Consider the following 18,700-nt stretch of genomic DNA (forward strand, 5'->3'; position numbering starts at 1 on the left):
AAATATATCGGTGACCTGTCCTGCATGTACCAGCTCAAGATACTGGACTTAGAAACTCGCTAACTTCAGTCCTCATATATATTACACAAGACAACACAATCAATTGAAAGACATAAAAGATTGTACTTTTAGACAGAATTAACATGACTCTGGACCACACAGTGTTATTATTTTGTATAATATATCTGAAACTTTAATAGGGAAAGTTGTGGAAGCTCAGTCTTTGGGTCGTGGGCAAAGTAACATGTTCTACAGCACATTCTAATTCTAAATATCTCCGTCCATCTTCTACACCACTTTATCCTGCTGAGGGTTTATCACAAGGTAACACACGAGACAGACAACCACACACACTCATTCACACCCAGGCACAATTTATGGTCATCAGTTAACCTCACATGCATGTTTTTGGACTCTGGAGGAAACCCACACACACACAGAACATGCAAACTGTCCCGGCGAGTATTTGAACCCATGATATTCTTGCTCGCCACTGCTTCCCTTACACATTTTCAGTACATTTGATTGATTTTATTGGTTCAACCATCCACCTCGAAGAAATGTAAACTGTGTGATTTGGTGAACTGCCTCAAGAAGTGGCTCTAGGAAAAGAAGGAACAAAACAACTGCTGGCCGGAATATATAACTGTGTATGTTTTGTGTTTTAATCAAATCCAATTCCGTTTAATTTCTTTATAAATGTGTCTTTGTCTTTGAACTTGTCTAAAAACCTTTTTGTGTTCACAACTGACATCATTGCAACGTGTATATTGTGATAGCTCAGGTTGTCCTGTATAGCAAATACACTAAGGTAAGGTTGAGATTATACATAATTTATACACAGAGATCAGAGCTCAGCTTTTATGGCAACATCTGACAGACGTGAGTGATCATGTTGGAGAAAAAACAAGTGCTATAAAAGTAAAAACACAATTTACAATTTACTCATGCAATGAAGGAAAAATGACTTTACGCAGGTGTGACGTGAAGCTGATACCTTTTGTATTCAAGTTTACTTCTCTCAAAATACAATGCTCCCTTTGTGGAAATTAAAGTAAACGTAGCAGGGTTATATTGTAAATGTGAGGAGTGACTGATTTTTGTGTTAAAAAATACTAATAATAATAATTAATTGTCACTCCTTTAAATCACATTGAAACATTTAGTAGCTAAAATGCTAAATATGTTCATCAGTACAGACTCAAACAGAGTGGGGAATAGAGAAACCATATTACATCACCGGGTTAAAACAACCATTACTGCTAAATGAATCTTAATTGTTGCTCTTCATCTAAGAGACGTGTTTGAGACGGTGATTCTGTGTTTCTGCTTGTGAAAATTTAGAGTTGAAACCCAAATCATTCCATTTACAAGTGTGACAGTCCCTAATATTAATTTAATTTATGTAAAAGCTCATGGGTCACTGAGAGTGCGACTGCACTTCATTGTTCTGACTCATTTCACATTATTGCAAAGTTCCTTCAAACCACTATTGACCAGTAATTCTCAACTTCAGCAAACTCCATTAATTTTAATGCCACTTTTAACCGTTTTTTTTTTCTTCTCCTTTTTAAAAACTTTTTCAAACACTCAAACTGTTCAGATGACTCAAACTCATTGAAATGCTGAGACTTTTCTTCTCCACGATATGAAGAAAGTGACGGTGCCAAGCAACACTCATTCCTTAACATTTCCTTCACAGCATGCATACATATTGTGAAACCTCCCTCTACTGCGGAACTTGCATTTGAAAGGCTTATCTAACAATTTCACATTTCTGGTTGGGATGAGTTGCAGAATGCTTGTACCATGCATGCAGCGGGGCTGCATCCCAACTCAGTGGATCATGATCTCAGTCCCTAAAATGTCCTATTTAGGGAAATTAGATCAATAGGTTAGGAACTGAAGAGGCGCATTGATTTAAAGATGTATGCTTCATTTTGTGTCTGCGATAATGGCAGAAGTGTGTGTGTGTGTGCGTGTGCCCCCGCGCCATCAGTCTTCCTGAGATCTCCATATTCATCACTCAAACTGACTTTGTTGTTATGAACACCAAGTAGTCAAGTAGTCGTACATCCTAAACCCTTTGTTGACAAGTGCAAATGTGCGTATGCATGAAGGGTCCGTTATGTAGAAAGTGTAAAGGGTGATACATTATCAACTGCTAATGCTGATTTGAAAAAAAAAAAAAATAATCTATTGAAATGATCAAAGAGCCATTGAAAGAACAAAGGAGAAGGAGGCAGAGACTTCCAGATTTGGAGGTTTTCAGAGGCACAAAGGAGGTGAAGCAACAGTTTCTGGTTGGTTGGCTCAGGTTCCGACTGCTTGATTGAGCTCCAGGTGACAGCCGGTGTCCAGGGCCTTCGGCCAGGCTGTCATTCCCTCCTACTTGCTCACTCTTGCACCCCTCTCATCCACTCTCTCAATCTCTCTCTCGCTCTCTTTATCTATCTATCTATCTATCTATCTATCTATCTATCTATCAGCATTATGTCGTTTGTTTAGCCTTTTTAGTCTTCAAGTGGTAACAGTTGATTTCTCCACTCTGCTCTCTTGAATTCGTCATATTTTTTTTTTTTTTTTTTTTTTATGAAAGTGGTGGTTATAGTAATGAGTGAAGGAACAGTGTATAATTTTTGTAGCTTTAAACAAGGATAATTACATCTGACAGTCCACAAAATCTTTGGCTGTGTGATCTGCCACACAGCTTAATCCACAGGAGACATTTGTCATGTTTTGTGTGTGTTTGGGAAATGGGATGAAACATACCCTGTTGTTTATCCTTTTGGGATACCTCGTATTGCCGTTGCATGCGACGATTTTTTCTTTTCGAAATTACTTAAAAATCCGGAAAACGACAAAGTTGTCGCCAGCTCTGGTGGTTCTTCACAGAGTTTTACGCTGAGATCGTTTGAGTCAGCTTTTACGGACAGTTGGTAATTGAATGCCAATGGTTCGTTTGTGTTTGGTGGGCGGGGCTAAGCCAGCAGTCATTTCTGTTTGACGATATCTGCCGTTTTTGTTAAAAACAAATAGTAACTCTGAGAGGCACACTGAGGACTGACTGGATGCTACAGCAGCTCATCAACACTGACCCAAACACATGACAGTGACGCCGTGTAAATGTTAAGAGAGCATCAAAATGACATTTGTCAATGTAAAGTCCTCCAAAATAATGGAAACATAAAGTGTGTTTAGGCGTGTCTTTTTCGGGATGAATGAGCTTGGATGTCAGTATTTATGCCCTGAATCCCACAAAAAGCGGCACATTAGTTTTCCTCAGTCCGCCTCAGGATATTTTGGTGACCTCGGTCCTCACTGAGTGTGTGCATGTGCTTCTCAATTATAGGCATTTCATTTTCCTGTGTGTGAGCATAACCACGCGCTCTCTCACTGGTTCGTGTTTGTGTGTATGCACATGCATGCATCCTTGAGGGGCACGCTTAATGACAGGCTCGTTTGCACAGCTCTGACTCTAATGATCTATTAAAGTACACTTAGCCAGTAATTATATGGGCAGTCCCAAAAGGCTTATGAAGGCCCAAAAGGAATTGCTATAGATAGAAGAAGACCATAGAGAAGCTCGTGTAATGCATGGGATTCAGTAATATCATGGCTTTAAACTTTATTTTAAGTTAGTAATTAGATTAAATAATAAATAAATGAAGAACTTTGTCCGAAGATATTTTTCCTGCTGTACTCACATAGGTGTTATACTTAAGATAGGGATTACATGTTCCTCAAGCTTTAATTGAGGAAGACATGTAACCCCTGTTTTAGCTCGTTTTCTCCTGTACTTACATCACGATATATTTAGTTCCAGAGCTGCAATTAAATCCACTGTTACTGAAAAGCCATTTTTAAATTGTGTTCAAAAGTAATGCGCAACACTGAGAGAGCCGGGCCTTTGATTTCACTAAAATACCCTTTTCTTACAAAGACCAGATGGTTTCTTCTCTAACAAGAGCATTACCGCGTTATACTAGTCATTAACTGAATTGTCTCCTGAAGTTCAAGAGAATCTCGAAGCCCCTTAAACTTCTTTGAGGGACACAAATACACCACTTTTCATCAAAGTGTACCTTTCTCTTAAGTTTTGGTTCTGTGTCCTTGTGATTTGTATTACTTGTGTCCAGAGATCATGTTTGCTTTACTTTGAAACATCTCTTGATTAGTTTTTTCTCATAGCTTATGTCCTTGTGCTAGAGTAATCCTCTGATCTGTTTGACCTGATGTGTTGTGTTGTTTGTGTGATCATTGTGTTTTCTTATTGTTAAATAGACTACTACAGCAACCTTTAATCGCTTACGTGTTCAAGGGCTGCATGCTGTTCTTTACATGCTTTTATTCAAAAATCCATTCCCTTGTCCTTGACATTGTTGGCTTTTAATCACGACAGAGCAAAATAACTTCTGTGTGTCCAATTGATGTAAGTTCATCTGATCTTAAATAGTGAATCAGTCATCAGACTGACCCACGCTGTGGCCACAGCTCAGCTGATGCACAATTTTGTACTTTTGAAGCACTTTTCTTCCACCAACTCTCATCTGAATGCATAAACACTATTCCACACTTATTGGTTGAGAGGAGAAATACCTCATAATCATCACACACACACTCTTAAGACTGACGAAGAAAGATGATTAAAAGTGATGCAAAAGTTACTTTCCTGTGAGAGTAACTTGTAAAGTAATGCCCAGACAGCCCAGATGTAACCCTTTACATACACAGAGCGAGTGGGGAGTCACAGCTGGATAAAATAAAAGTTGATGTATTCAAACCAGCCGTCAACAAGGAAAAACACCGAATGAGAGTACTGATTATAAAGAAACTGGATTTGATCCGAATAGAGTAATAATGTGACTAACGAGATACACGCAGGACTGGAAACTGACACTGACATCCAACAGTTGAATGTCAATGAAGAAGAGAAAATGATCTCTGGATAGAAATCTGTTGATATGTGCTTGTCTCACAGGGTGTTTGGACAGTAAATGTCTTCCACCAGTGACTAATGTTTTGCTGCGGTCCCTTAAGAAACGACTGCCTTTAAAGAGATTTCTTTCCTTGCAGATAAATCTTTTTTGTGTGTCTTTTTGAAGGCCTGTTGCTCCATATAGAAATAAAATATTATATATCTTTATATTTTACTCACATCTCTTTACACCGCAGTAGATGCCAGAGTAGAACTTATCCAATGTTATAATGTTTATTAATAGCTCATCAGACTTTGCCCAAGTTGCTTGTTTTTAATAGGCGCCAAGCATGAAGAAACCCATTTGGGAGTTAGAGGGTACTGGGAGGTCGGCATCGGGGATAATAGGTCTCCCACTCACAGTCGATATGCAGCATCCCCCCTCTGTGGAGTCTGTGCGAGTGCCGTCCCCCCCTCTGGAGACTCCACTGTGGAGTGACTCACGCTGGGTCTGCTCTTGGTCTGAGAGCCTTTTCCACCTACGTGCTTATCAGTTATTTAATTCACTGACCTACCCCGCTCTCTTTGTCTGTACGTCCATTATCTGATTTACCTAATCCTCTTTCATCCACTTTCCTCTCACAGATGAAAAGGACATTTTTTTTCCGGTTTTCATTTGTCTGCCACAGACTTTGTAAGCTTTGAAATCTCCAGGAGCTCATCAAGGTTTTTCTCTGGCTTATGAAAATATGTTTTTACTCGTTTTTTTTGTTTGTTTGTTTTTTTGCTAAGCTTTGGGTCTGCTGATACCTCACATGATTGGGTTACTTCATGACAGGAGGTTACTTCAAAGCACGCACAGCAGTTTGCAGCTTTGATCGTTGTTTTTGTTTGCAGCATGATTATTTTTGTATCAGTTTAGCTTTCTGGCACCCGCAGTCACCAAATAAATCTGTCATTTTATTTATTTGTTTATTCCTTTATTTATTTACTTACTTTCTACATGAATTGATCAAAACGTGGTGTGAGCTGCATCACGTATCCTGAAGCAAACCTGTGAATATTTAATGGATGTGTGTTCAATAATGAAGAGACACATGTGGGTGTGTGTAAAATTGGTGACCTGCACAAAATATCAGTTATGATAGGCTCCAGCGCCATCAGCGGGGTGGACAGTGTTTAGATTTAGCATTAAACTTCCAAATGATGCTCACAATTATGGCTTATGCTGTCAGTTTACCTGCATTTTGCAGGTTATTGTGTGAACGATGTCACATGCAAATAAACAGATATTTCAAACAAAGGTTTTTCCCTCTGGGAACTCCAGTTTCCTCCCACATTCCAAAAACATGCATGTAAGGTTATTTGGTGTTGCCAAATTGCCCCGAGATGTGAGTGTGTGTGGTTGTCTGCCTCAGTGTGTTTGTCTCAGATTACAGTTCATCGTCTCCCAAACTCCATGTCCATCTCCTCCTTGATAATATTCTGTACAATTCTTCAAACAAGAAGTAGATGGACTTAAGAACCTTTTTTCTTACTTCAGCAGTCTCAACACCTTTTACAAGATCAGTCAAAGTCACACAGTCATACACCGACGGTCATAGCTGCCATGTCAACTGTGCACACACCATTGGGATTCATACTGGGGTTGATTATTTTGTCCAATCTTACTTTGACACATGTACAGGGTGAGATAGGCCAAACCTCAGAGCCGTGGGTCGGAAGAGAACCCTCTCAACCAGCTGAGCCACATCCATCCTCAGTAATTTTTATATGTTGTCAGCCATGCCTGTACTTCACAGATTAGTCTTTTTTAGACCATATGTAGTACTTTCACCACAAACGTGCATTTTTATCAGACCCCACCTGTTTATTTTACTTATGGTAGTCATACATAGACCCGTTTCAAAGATTCCTTCAAGCATTTTGCTCTTATTTGAGGCTTTGAGGCTTATTCTATCTACAGTAGTGCCTTTGCTGTCAATTTGGCTGTGTGCTCACTCAGTATTCAAGTATTATGGAGCATGGGTTACATCAGCGGATGTTTGTTTTATTTCTAAAGTGAAATTCATTGACTCCACTTGTGGAACTTCTGTTTCCAGTAAAATGTCATTTGTTTCTCGGAGTTCACTTTTTTTCCAGCTGCAGTGTGAATAGTGTGTCTTGTTCATGTTCAGTAAAAAAAACATGCAGTATGAACATTGACAGTGTCGTATTGGGTGAAGCGCATTGTGTCGGATTACTTTGTGTCAATAGCTACGGGGCGGCTGCGGCTCAGACGTGCCATCTTCTAATCTCTGTTCATGAGCGTCTCGTATGGCAGCCGTCACCACTGCTGTGTTCCAGTGTGAATGGGTAAATGTTACTGATCATGTGTTCCAAATTGAGACGGCAGAAGCTGTGGAATAGGCAGCGTGCGTCAAGTGAGTTTACCATCCATGTACTTGCTCTCATTAATGTGCCTCATTGTTTTACATTCACTGTTCACTTCCAATGTGTTTCCCACTGTTCACAGGCCTAATCACATCTGTTTCCACACGCTGTGTCTTTCCTCTCGCACTACACATTCTGCAGTAATTTCTCTAACTTTCTCAACCAACCCTTCTTATCGCCGGGGCCCTCTTGCTCCGTGGCGTCGGGCAGATAGGTAGACTGGCTCGGTCTGGGCTGTCATAAGTGAGATGGCACAAAAGGCTGGCAGGTAGGCAGCCACCCGAGGGGAGACTGAGTTCTGACACCTCTATTAACCTTCAGGAGATGTCCATCCCGAGTCCCACCTTCACCTCCTCCTCTTTTTTTTTTTTTTGCAGCTCTTCTTCATCTCCATCACGCCCTTTCCCCAGACTGCTCTTCCCCAGGCACAGAAAAGTAGCTTGTCCCTGAAGCAAAGGAGGCAAATAACAAATTACTTGCATTTTCCTCTTCTCCTGACCCGGGGCATTTCAATATGCCTTGATTTCAATTCTAAGTCATCTATCAGTGTCAGTGTCCTTGGCTTTTTCACCCTAGTACCCCACCTCCAGCTGGTCCTCGTCTCCTTTAGTTTCTAGCCTGTTAACTTTGAAATCTAGTATTCATACAGTGGCCTGCACATCAGAACGTACATATGGCCAGTTTATGCATGATTTTGCCCGGTGACGCATGGCTAAATGGTTTAAAATGAATAAATTGCTGCAGAGTTTTCATGTCAATCAACTGGAATAACAGAAGTTAATGAAAAGTGAATCAGACAGATTAAATCAAATGTAAACTTCCCCGACGAACGCATGCCCTTTTTACTTTGGCAATAATTCAATATAACAATTTGTCTAAATCAAACACATTATGGTCGAGTATGACAGCTCCTATTGAATTGAGCTGCAGTCATTTATAATCCAGTAATCTCCCTCTGTCTTTCTTGTGTGTGTGCCTGCCTCCTACAGGAATTCTCTTTGCTACGACTCGACGATGTGGTGGACCAACGAGTCAACGTAGTCGGGTTTTCAGTCTTCAACAAAACACATCCCTTCTTCCAGGATTTTGCCCTCAGCCTCAACCGCTCCTGGCAAGAGAACTGTGACCACGCACCCTTTGCTGGGACCCCGGTTGGTTTCCACAACACAAATATCATTACCAACATCACCAACATGGCATTTAAACTGACAGTACTTCTGCTGAAACCTACAACACCAACATGGTTTTTAGATCCTTCTGTACAAGTCCTCACAACTTAATGTAAACAAAACAACGGGTAACTTTAGCAATAACATTATCCAAAACTATTGTCTCCATTGAAGAGTGGACCAGTAATGATTTCAGTAAACTGCTGTTTACTGGAGGAGAGCCTCATTAACTCTGAACTCACTCAGTCATCCTGACTGCAACATGACAACGTGACATTAGACTGTCTCAAAGATTGACATTCATCTCGATCTATTTGCCCTCTTACAACTTTAAAATCGTTTCTTCTCAAAGATCAAAAGAAAAACCATTATGCAGAGAAAAGACCGGTGGAAGTCTGAACAGCTCTTTAAAATCACTGCAATAGTTCATCAGTTTATTTTTTAAGCACTATTAACATTCACATTATTGAGCATTATCCTTCAGGTAACTGATGTCTGTAATCAATTACTCATTTTTTGTATCTTGCACGAGACTGCTGAGAAACAGGCCTGACACATTGAAAAAGGTACATATGTCTTGTAAAAGAGAAAGCACAGTTCATTGGTGTCCATCTGAAGATTGTAACACTTTAAGACACTTTCACTAAAAGTCCTGCCTAAAAAAACCCCCCCAAAAACATGTATTTCTTGGATGTTTTTCAGGCTGTTTTAAGCCTATTAAGTCCATATTCAGTGTTTTCTGACTAGTAAACAGAGGAAGGATTAAGCATTTAAACACAATTCCAATCCAAATATTGGTTTTACTGCTGCACAAAAGATGGTATTGTATTTGTGTATGTTAGTCTATTAGCTTTGATAGGTAATTAATCTTTACCAGAGGTCCCCCACCAATGACCAATGGAGGTTACTAAAAAAGTAACAATATTTCATTTTGACACCCTGAAACAAACCTTTTTTGGTGTGTGTGAAAATAACAGATGAACCCATTTTATATATATATTTTGCCTTGTTCAAACAGAACCGTCATAAGCTTGACAGTTTTTGTACTTAACACAAAGAAAAAGTCACAGAGACACCGAAATATTCTGAAATACACAGAGATGACATTTATCCAGTTAACTGCTGTAATTTCAGGTGTTGCCGTAGGCAGTTGTTGTTATCCAGACAGCTCATTAGCATCATTTGCCACCTTTCCTATTACATTTAAAATGGCAGCTTCCTTGTTAAATCTGCTTCAGAGGAAGTACACAGCTACTTACCCTCCCTAAACCTTCGTCTGCTCCCATCCTAACTGCATCTGTACGTCAAGATTTAGCACACTGCGCTCTGCATGTTTGAATAAGTGACTTTGAAACAGCCTGAAAATTACCATACCACGGTTTACACATTTTTAAATGAAGACATATGTAGTTTTGTATTGGGCGCCCTGCAAAAACAGTTCACTTTTGGCTGAGGGCTCTATTTTATAATAATATATAACAGAAATACTGAGTCTTATTTGACAATGAAGCATTATGATCGCACCTCTGTCATCCCTATTATATCACCCGGGCTCATTTGAGTCGTCATTCTCAGATTCACCAAATAGAAATGTGTTGAAAGACCTGCATAAATGGGTACGGGTATCATTTGCCTCGTGAGTAATCTCTCTCACTCAGTACTTTTACCAATTCACCCGCAAGTGTCGCCCATAAAAATGCTGTGGCAACGTCATATCAGTATTGAATTGTCAGAACAAACAACAGAATACTGTTTTATTCTGAGCGAGTAAAAAATAGAATTCTATTTCTCAACCAACTCAGCAATCCATTCATTGCCTACGCTGCTTTATCCAGTTGGAGACGATCTGTAGGCAAAAGACATGATTCAATATGGACAGATGACCAGTCCAAACAGAGAGAGCACACCTATGGTCACCAATTAACTGTCAATGCAGGCTTCTGGACTGTGAAAGGAAACCAGAAACGTACAAAGAGAAGATGAGTTCGATTTTAAATGAAGCTTAAACTCACTATGGAAATGTCACAATTTTCAACCTTCGAATATTTTTTATTTTTTATTTTTTTAACAAGAAACACTATACTTTATAAGAAATATTATAGCTGCTAAGAAACTGAGTGGAAAATACTATTAACACATCTGGGTGGAAAAGAAAATCTGCCTCTTTTGACTTTTCTTGCTTTTTGTTTGCTGAAGGGGTTCATTAGCAGCCAGAAATTAAGTGAAGCTTTTTTAATAAATGAGTCCTCAGTGTTTGAAGTTAAGAGAAAGTTATAAATGAAACAAATCCACTCCTACACACTCTCATTCTGTTTTCACACAAGCTGGGCAGTGAAACAGGTTAAGAATAGTTTGAACAGGGCTTGGAAAAAAAAAAAAAAAAAAAAGGCATGTTCTGTGCGCAGCAGGTCACTCGGATGCTTAGTGAGCCCTCGGCAATTAAGACTTGTGTCTAATTAGCTAATAACTAGAGAGAATAAAGGCTGACGACGGCAGAGCAAGAAGCTGATTAACCCATTTCCACATGCACACAGATAATGTCTTTTCAGTCGTTCTGCTGGTTACAGTGGAGCGTGTGCCTGTGACCTCTTCAAGCTGAGGCTTTCAGCCCGTTCAGAGGTGGGGATTTGTAAAGAGAGCTTAACTGAGATTGTGTAGGTAGATGGGGGGGCAAAGGTTTGGAGCAGAGGAAGATTTCAAAGAAGAGAAATCACATTGCTTTGAAGCCGTGTTTAATTATGTTGTGCCATTTGTAATATTGCCGTTAGAATCGAGCAAAATCAACATGAACACCTCAACGTTCAATAAACTCACTAAAATGATGATGAATTAATTGCACAGGTGTCAAACATATGGCCCAGAGGCCATTACAGGCCGTCCCCAGAGTGTAACCCTAACAGAGGGAGGCATTTTCCTATTTTCATGATCTAAATCACTACTTTTCATCAAACTGCTGTCACAGTGTGTTTTCACGTGAGGGTGGAGGTTGGGTGTGATTGAAAAGGAATATGACATTTCATGTTGTTGAACTTAGATTTTGCATCATCAGACCTGACCTCACTCTTAAATGGTGGTTTTAAAAAAGCAGGGTTATAGCAGTAAATAGTTGGAATACTGAAGACACTTTTTTTTTTTTTTTTTTTTTATCTTATCACAATTCATCAAAAGAACTAATAATTCATTAACAGACCCTTTTTATGCTGACCCAACAATCTGCTAATCTAACCCTCCTTGGTGGGTGCAGGCAGGGTTAATCAGCATGAGAACACATGTCAGCTGACCTTTCTACCATCCAGAGGTCGTAGCAGGACAGATGTGCTCGAAATTGACCGGCTCAATCGTGTTATTAAAATGTCCTTAAAAAGCGCACATCAATAGACACGGCCAGTACAAAGGAGCGAGTGGACTGTGTGAAGCATTTAGCATAATTGGCCCTGAACTGGCAAGACACAGAGAGAAGGGAGCTCCTGCTACTTTGTCAGTCAGCTACGGGACTGTGACTTCACCTTTATTTACCTCCACTGTGTTCTGTTGCCGCGGTGATGACGTCAGTAGTGTGATGACATCACATCTTGAGCAGCAGAGGAAGTGGCAGGACAAATGCAGGGCGTCTCTTTTCATTTGAAAGCAAGGCGACTAAATGTAACATTCATCAAATGCTCATTGTGAATATGGTAATATTTCCTTTTCTCCACTCATTTTCAGATGCTTCCCAATGTGTGAATAAAGTAAAATACGTGTTATCTACTCCTGGACAGTTTTGCAGACCATTGTATTTCATCAGTGGTATCCAGCCGCTGATGTCAGGCCCCCGTGACCCTGTAGTCTCGTATCCATTATAAGACCAAATAAAGCCTGGAACAAAGTCCACCCCTGCTGTACAGGTCAGCCAATAGAAAGTTGCTAATAGAGTCCAGGCTTGCAGACAAGGTAGCTGACGAGAGGAAGGACATTATCTGCTTCACATTGAGGTAGATAATAATGGGTAGGATATAATCGGGATTGCTGCATTTCCTCATTTACTCTGCAGGGTTGACTTAACAGTCTCCTTTTGTTTCCCACCACAATGACATTATGCCCATAAGTCAAAGCTAAAATGCATCGATCTGTGGCTGTAGTGTCTTCACAGGCTGTTTGCTTACACCGTATTGCTCTTAATGTGCAATTTACCAATTACATTAGCCAATTCAAGGTTGTAATACATCACTGTTTTGCAGTTTAATGGCCTATTGTAGCTCTTTTTAGCCTCACAAATTTACAGTGCATCACAATCCCTTTCAGCTTTGTATCAATATTCACAAAACACAAGACATGGAGGCACAAGCTCTCCACAATCATTTGTAGCCAGGGCATCGTATATGTTATTAAAACGTACGTAGTGGGATGCAGCGGTTGTGACGAAGGGGACGTTGGTGCATGAGAGATGAGAGGAGAAGCAGCCGCTCCCACTGTTTTCTGGCCCAGCCTGAGAAAGGCAGGCGGTAATTGGAATGGTTAGGGTGTGCCAGCTTCATTGGGGATAAGAGCAGGAAGGACAGCGTTGCTCCGAGGGACTGAGGGAGACTGAGAGAGAGAGAGGGAGGTGGCTTCCAACGCTGTCAGCAGATCAGAGTCTTTCTAATGATCTAATGGAATAATCTCACCACCACTCCGGGGATAGGTTAACCCCTCACTGACCGCTAACCACTGACACATTGCACTTGGTGTGCGTTCTTTGAGCATTTCCAGGTTCGTGTATGTGTGTTTGAGTGTGTATGTAAAATTAGTCACCTTTTTCCCTCGCCTTCTCTCGCTATCTCTATTTCTCTCTCTCTCTCTCTCTCTCTGCAGCTCTCGTCTGCTCTGCTCTTTGATGCGGTATACGCTGTCGTGGCGGCGGTCCAGGAGTTGAACCGGAGCCAGAACGTTGGCGCCACTCAGCTCTCATGCAAGTCCTCCAAGATCTGGGAGCATGGCACCAGTCTTATGAATTACCTAAGGATGGTAAGATTGCCTCTGCTGGATGTGTTAATGTGATGAGACTGACATAAAGTAATAGTTTCATATTTTTTCTAATGTACAGAATAGACTGGAAACAGGAAACTCTCTGTGGGTAGAAAAATCCCCAAGCCAACATCTCCAAAGCTCCCAAATCAACATTAATATCTGCCATTACTGAAGACATCAAAGCTATAAGATGTTCATTCTAATTGTGACTAGTAAAACACATTTATATGACTATTGAACATAATCCAAGTCTATGTTTTTGTAAAGATCCATGTTTGAAATATCTTGTCAACAAGTAATTTATCGACTGAAAAACATCACAGAATCATTTCTGGTTAAGATTTGCTGATTAAAACATCAACAACTGTTCCCTCTTTTTTTCTCATATAATAACTGGCAACCCTGTGTTCATTTAAATGTTTTCACTAAATTGCTGAGTTTATCACAAAGAAAGTCAGCTTGCCGTTTTTGACTGATTGCAATAGAAATTGGAATGTCATCTATAAACATTTTGCCTTACCAAACTACTTTTACAGTATTTTATCTTACAGATTATATTATTTAATCTTCTTCGGGATGACTCATGTCTGGGGATTTCTAAGTTATTGTCATTTTTAAAATACATTGTCCTTCAGGAAGCCATTGTGGCCGTCCATTGAAATTAATTTCCACCAATTAAAACTCGGAACAGCCGGGACAGAGTGTTTCCTAAACTGAGTACAGTTGTCACGACTATTTCACAAAGTTTGATTGATGAACGGAAAATCTCATTACTCAGCATAAAAAAAAGACAATCTTTTGTCTGTAAACCCCCCACCCCCACCCCACCCCACCCCATTCTATGTAAAGGTAACTTTTGCACAAATTTAATCTTTGTTCTTTTTGATTGATCGTGACTGCTGATGCTGTATCATTGTGAGTTTTACAAAAAGTTTTGCTCTATAAAGTTCACTGACCAAATGTAATGGTAACACACTGAAAAATGGCACGTCTGTGTAAATAGTGATCTTATTCCACTGGCAATGGGTTATGTATAATATGAAAAGGATAAAAACTTACTATTTCCTATGCTTCGTCACAAAGCTCCAGCTGCTCGGAGCGTGATCTTATGCACCAGGTTGTCCTCAACCATCAGAGGTGAGACGGGGGCAGGGTGAGCCCTGCATTTATGGGTTTAGTCCCATTGTACCAGCTCACACAGGAGCACCACTTTACCTCTGATACTCCTTGTAATGCCAGTGCAGAAGCACAACAGAAATAACTTGAAACCCCCTATTCTGCCTCTGTGACATTTCCACAGCTGTTATGAAGACCTGAAACTGACTGGGTCTGTGTGTAACATCCACACCTAAAACACAACAGCTCCATAACAGTGTCAGAATCTGGTAGTTCAGTAAAGAATAACAAATGTGAAAAGCCTTTACGGCATAAATGACCCAGTTTTCATTGGAAATTCATTTTTGTGTTTTGTAATTGAGTCTTTTGTAACTCTAATACCAATAGAAGGCTTGATTATCACCCTTCAAAATGCTGTCACATTTGCAAGGAATACACATTTGTGGGTTGAACAGTAAAGCTAAATATGTCGACCTCTCCTATGAAGACTTTATGATATTGTCTCTGCTCTGCTGTTACCTTTTGTCTGGTGGATTGGGGGATTGAAACCTGGAGAAACGAGACATACTAGCATATTCTACTTGAGCCTCAGTCGTGCGTGGAAGAACAATACACAGCAACAAAAATCAGAGTGTTCACACAGTGTTTCTCCGCTCCCAAATTCTGGAGGCGGTCTCATAAAGCCCTCACTGTGGGAGCCAGCAATGTCCTCTTGGAAAAAAAAAGAAACTCTCTTGTCAGTATCTTTTTGTCTTGTCTTCTCTATATCCTGTTCTTTTAAACTTCAGTCCAATTTACTAAACTACACCAAACAAGACTCAGCCGCCAAGAAAGAGAAAAATAATCATTCTTCCCAACGACACAAGATTTATTTTTTTTCTGAGAAGCAACAAAGAAATAATCTGCCAAACACATATTTCCTCACAAGGGAAATGTTTAACATTTTTAACTCGTCACTTTCAGTCCATGTGCAGTGCAAATTGTCAATTATAGAAACCGTTTGTCACATCAATGCCAAATTTAGTTTGAATCTTCAAGAAATTTCATCGTGCTGCAAAACAAATCAAGTAATTGTTCATAGATTTGCAATAATTATTTCATAAAGGCTAATTGTCATTCAAGAATTAAGCCACAGCCAATGTGAAAAAGTGTAATTGGTCTCGGTAGTCTCGCTTGGTGGATTTTATTACCTTTCAGGAGAGCCAGGTTGGCTGTTATTTCCTGTTTCTAGTCTTTAGGCAAAAGGAGCTAGTCATCTCATATTTACTGCTCTTATAATCTGACAGGCAATGGCTTTAATTAGATCACGTTAGATAGTGAGGATTGCTGAAATCTTCATCATTGCTTCTCTTTTTGCATGTTAATTGGTTATTTCGGAGTAAAGATATTTTCACTGACGGTAGATAACGTCTGTGCTGTCATCCCATTTAAAGATACACTTTCTACCCGCTAGGTCAGTTTATCTCGTCTCCACATAATACTGAGAGACAATGGAGGAGAGGAGATAAAGATGTGCTGTCAGTGAATAAAATGTGTTTTCCTGTTGGGGAGAAATGGCTGTAACTGATCAAAATGCTTAAATGTGACACGTGTTGGATATCAGACTGTTTGTCTTTCTCACTCAGAGGAAGTAGGCATGACTAATCACTACTCTTTTTGCTGTAAATTGAGGTTATTACAGCCTTGTCTTCACATTGTTAGTTCAAATTTGATGCATGCTGTTTCAAAAGTCGAGCCGTCCAGTCAATGAAACCATGAGTTATATCCATGGCTCATGCGGCAGAGCAGCGAGCAGGTGAATTTTCTCGATCAAGTCTTTTAACACGTAGCTGTGTGCGTGTGTGTGTGTGTGTGTGTGTGTGTGTGTGTGTGTGTGTGTGTGTGTGTGTGTGTGTGTGTGTGTGTGTGTGTGTGTGTGTGTGTGTGTGTGTGTGTGTGTGTGTGTGTGTGTGTGTGTGTGTGTGTGTGTGTGTGTGTGTGTGTGTGTGTGTGTGTGTGTGTGTGTGTGCGTGCGTGTGTGTGGACAGGTAGAACTGGAAGGTCTTACAGGCCACATTGAATTCAACAGCAAAGGACAGCGCTCTAACTACGCCTTGAGGATCATGCAGAACAGCAAAGATGGCCTAAGGCAGGTAAAGTAAATCCCACTCGTACAAATCTGACGTTGAGTTTATCGTTCTCCAAACAAGTCACCGGCTGTGGACTCGGGCAACAACTAAACAGCCTCGCGCTGGCCCAAATAAAAAGAAAGAAGCAGCTAATGTGTTTGGTTGAAAAGAATTTACATATAAATAGTCTAGTACTTCTTGAGTGACCCTTGTGGAGCCCTTTATTTTCTTTTTTCGTAGAGATTGGCTTTTATATAAATGTTACTGCCCAACTCGGAACACTCCAGCACAGACCTGCTCCCAACAGGGCGCTCGGCTCCTTCTGGCAAACGTTACAGTCAAGGAAACCGGAGCTGGAGCTTACAGCGGGGAGGCACGATAACGCTTTCTCAGCTCAAATCTCCTGGTGCAAACAATCTCCATTAGCCTCCTAACTGGAGAGCCAATGTGCCAGAGGACAAAATAAATCAAGTGGATATTAAAAAGAATCCAGCAGGTAACATCTATGTTTGAGTTCATGCAAAACCTTCCTTCCTCTATGCAAAACCTTTTAATTTTTTTTACATTCTGGCTGGGGGTCCGGTGTAATTTGCATATGACATTGCATTGCATGGCTTAATTTGGATACGTCATCACGAGTCATGGCTAAAATCACAAAATGAAAGGTTGATGACATTACGTGATGTGATGAATGAACCGTGTCTTCAATGTAGAAAGAGTCATATGCTCCACATTAACACTCACACTGAGTTATACATGAGCCACAAGATGGCAAAATGCTAACTTGCTCTGTGAAAAAGCAACAAGCAGCTAGAACAGAAATGGAGAGCATACCGCAAGACGTTAGCAGCAGTAAATCCCCCCCGAGTCCCGGCCCTGTGTAAGGCCTTGTTCTACTACCGCAACGTCAGGGTGGAAATGGTTGCAGAGTAGAGCAAGTTGCACCATCGCTTCAGCAGGTGGAGGACGAGAAGGAAAAATTGCAGGAGGAAAACTTTTCCTGTATAATCGTCCTTTTTCCGGAAAGGAGGTTTGGAGCGGCCGGGTCACTGCTTCAGAGCGTGAACAGCAGCAAAAGGACTCTGACCTCCGGTAGAAGGACTGACTCCTGACAGGGATGCAGGAGGAGCTTCAAGACTTGAGAGAAAGTCTCCATTCTGACCAGGATGAAGCTGAAGCGGTTCACATCACCTTCAACAACCTTAATGAGCAGATTTTCAACCTGGCGGATGCTCTGCATCTGAAATACATTGATTGTGAAAACCTCCAATTTGAAGCGAGCCAGAAGTGCGAGGAGGTCATAAAGTTGAAAACCCTGACAGAGACCACCGAGGCCGACCTGAGAGAGACGCAGGAGGAGCTGCAGGACCTGAGAAGCAGAGTCCAGTCTCACCAGGGAGAAAGCTGAAACGGCTCGCATCATCACCTTCAACGGCCTTGAAGAGCAGTTTCTCAACCGCCACATGGAAGTGAGCCAGAAGAACAAGTAGGTGACAAAGTTAAACACCCTCATGGAGACCACCAAGGCCGAACAGGAGAACGCTGTGTGAGGAGGAGGAGGCCGCGGCTAAAGACGCTCTCCAAAATACCCATGAAGGGACAGTCGAGGACCGAGAGAAAGAGTGAAAGACAAAGGAGACATGGTGAGCAGGAGTTTGCACTGTAGCTTCACAGGAAGCTTCCAGCCTGAAGGAATAGAATAACATAGAATAGAATAAAGTCAAAAGTAGTGATGTTTGATTGAATGCCATACTTGTTGATGTTTTGTTGTTAACATTTATTGAGATCCAAAGGCAATAAAAAAAAACTAAAAAACAGAACTTCTCTATAGGTAGTTCAGTTTTCTCATTTTAAAATATTTATAAATAGTCAGGAAATGTCATGACTGTGAAAAGTATACTTTCTTGCAAATTAATATGATGTTTGGTCTTCATTGCAATTAGTTCAGTTCTCTATGTTTTAAAAAGACA

General features: G+C 40.6%; 1 protein-coding gene across 3 annotated transcripts in view; it reads left to right on the plus strand.

The window, feature by feature from the left end:
- The window catches only part of grik4 (glutamate receptor, ionotropic, kainate 4), a gene marked incomplete at its 5' end in the record, with an annotated part of 199,662 nt that overhangs the window by 122,736 nt on the left and 58,226 nt on the right, over window positions 1-18,700 (plus strand). For all 3 annotated transcript variants that reach the window (XM_080458998.1, XM_080458999.1, XM_080459000.1), the window contains 3 exons: window positions 8,341-8,502; window positions 13,351-13,503; window positions 16,650-16,754. In XM_080458998.1, coding sequence (XP_080315124.1) covers window positions 8,341-8,502; window positions 13,351-13,503; window positions 16,650-16,754 — 420 coding nt within the window. The remainder of the gene's footprint in view (window positions 1-8,340; window positions 8,503-13,350; window positions 13,504-16,649; window positions 16,755-18,700) is intronic.

The sequence above is a fragment of the Lipophrys pholis genome (assembly GCF_963383615.2).
Source record: "Lipophrys pholis genome assembly, chromosome: 3".
Taxonomy (NCBI): domain Eukaryota; kingdom Metazoa; phylum Chordata; class Actinopteri; order Blenniiformes; family Blenniidae; genus Lipophrys; species Lipophrys pholis.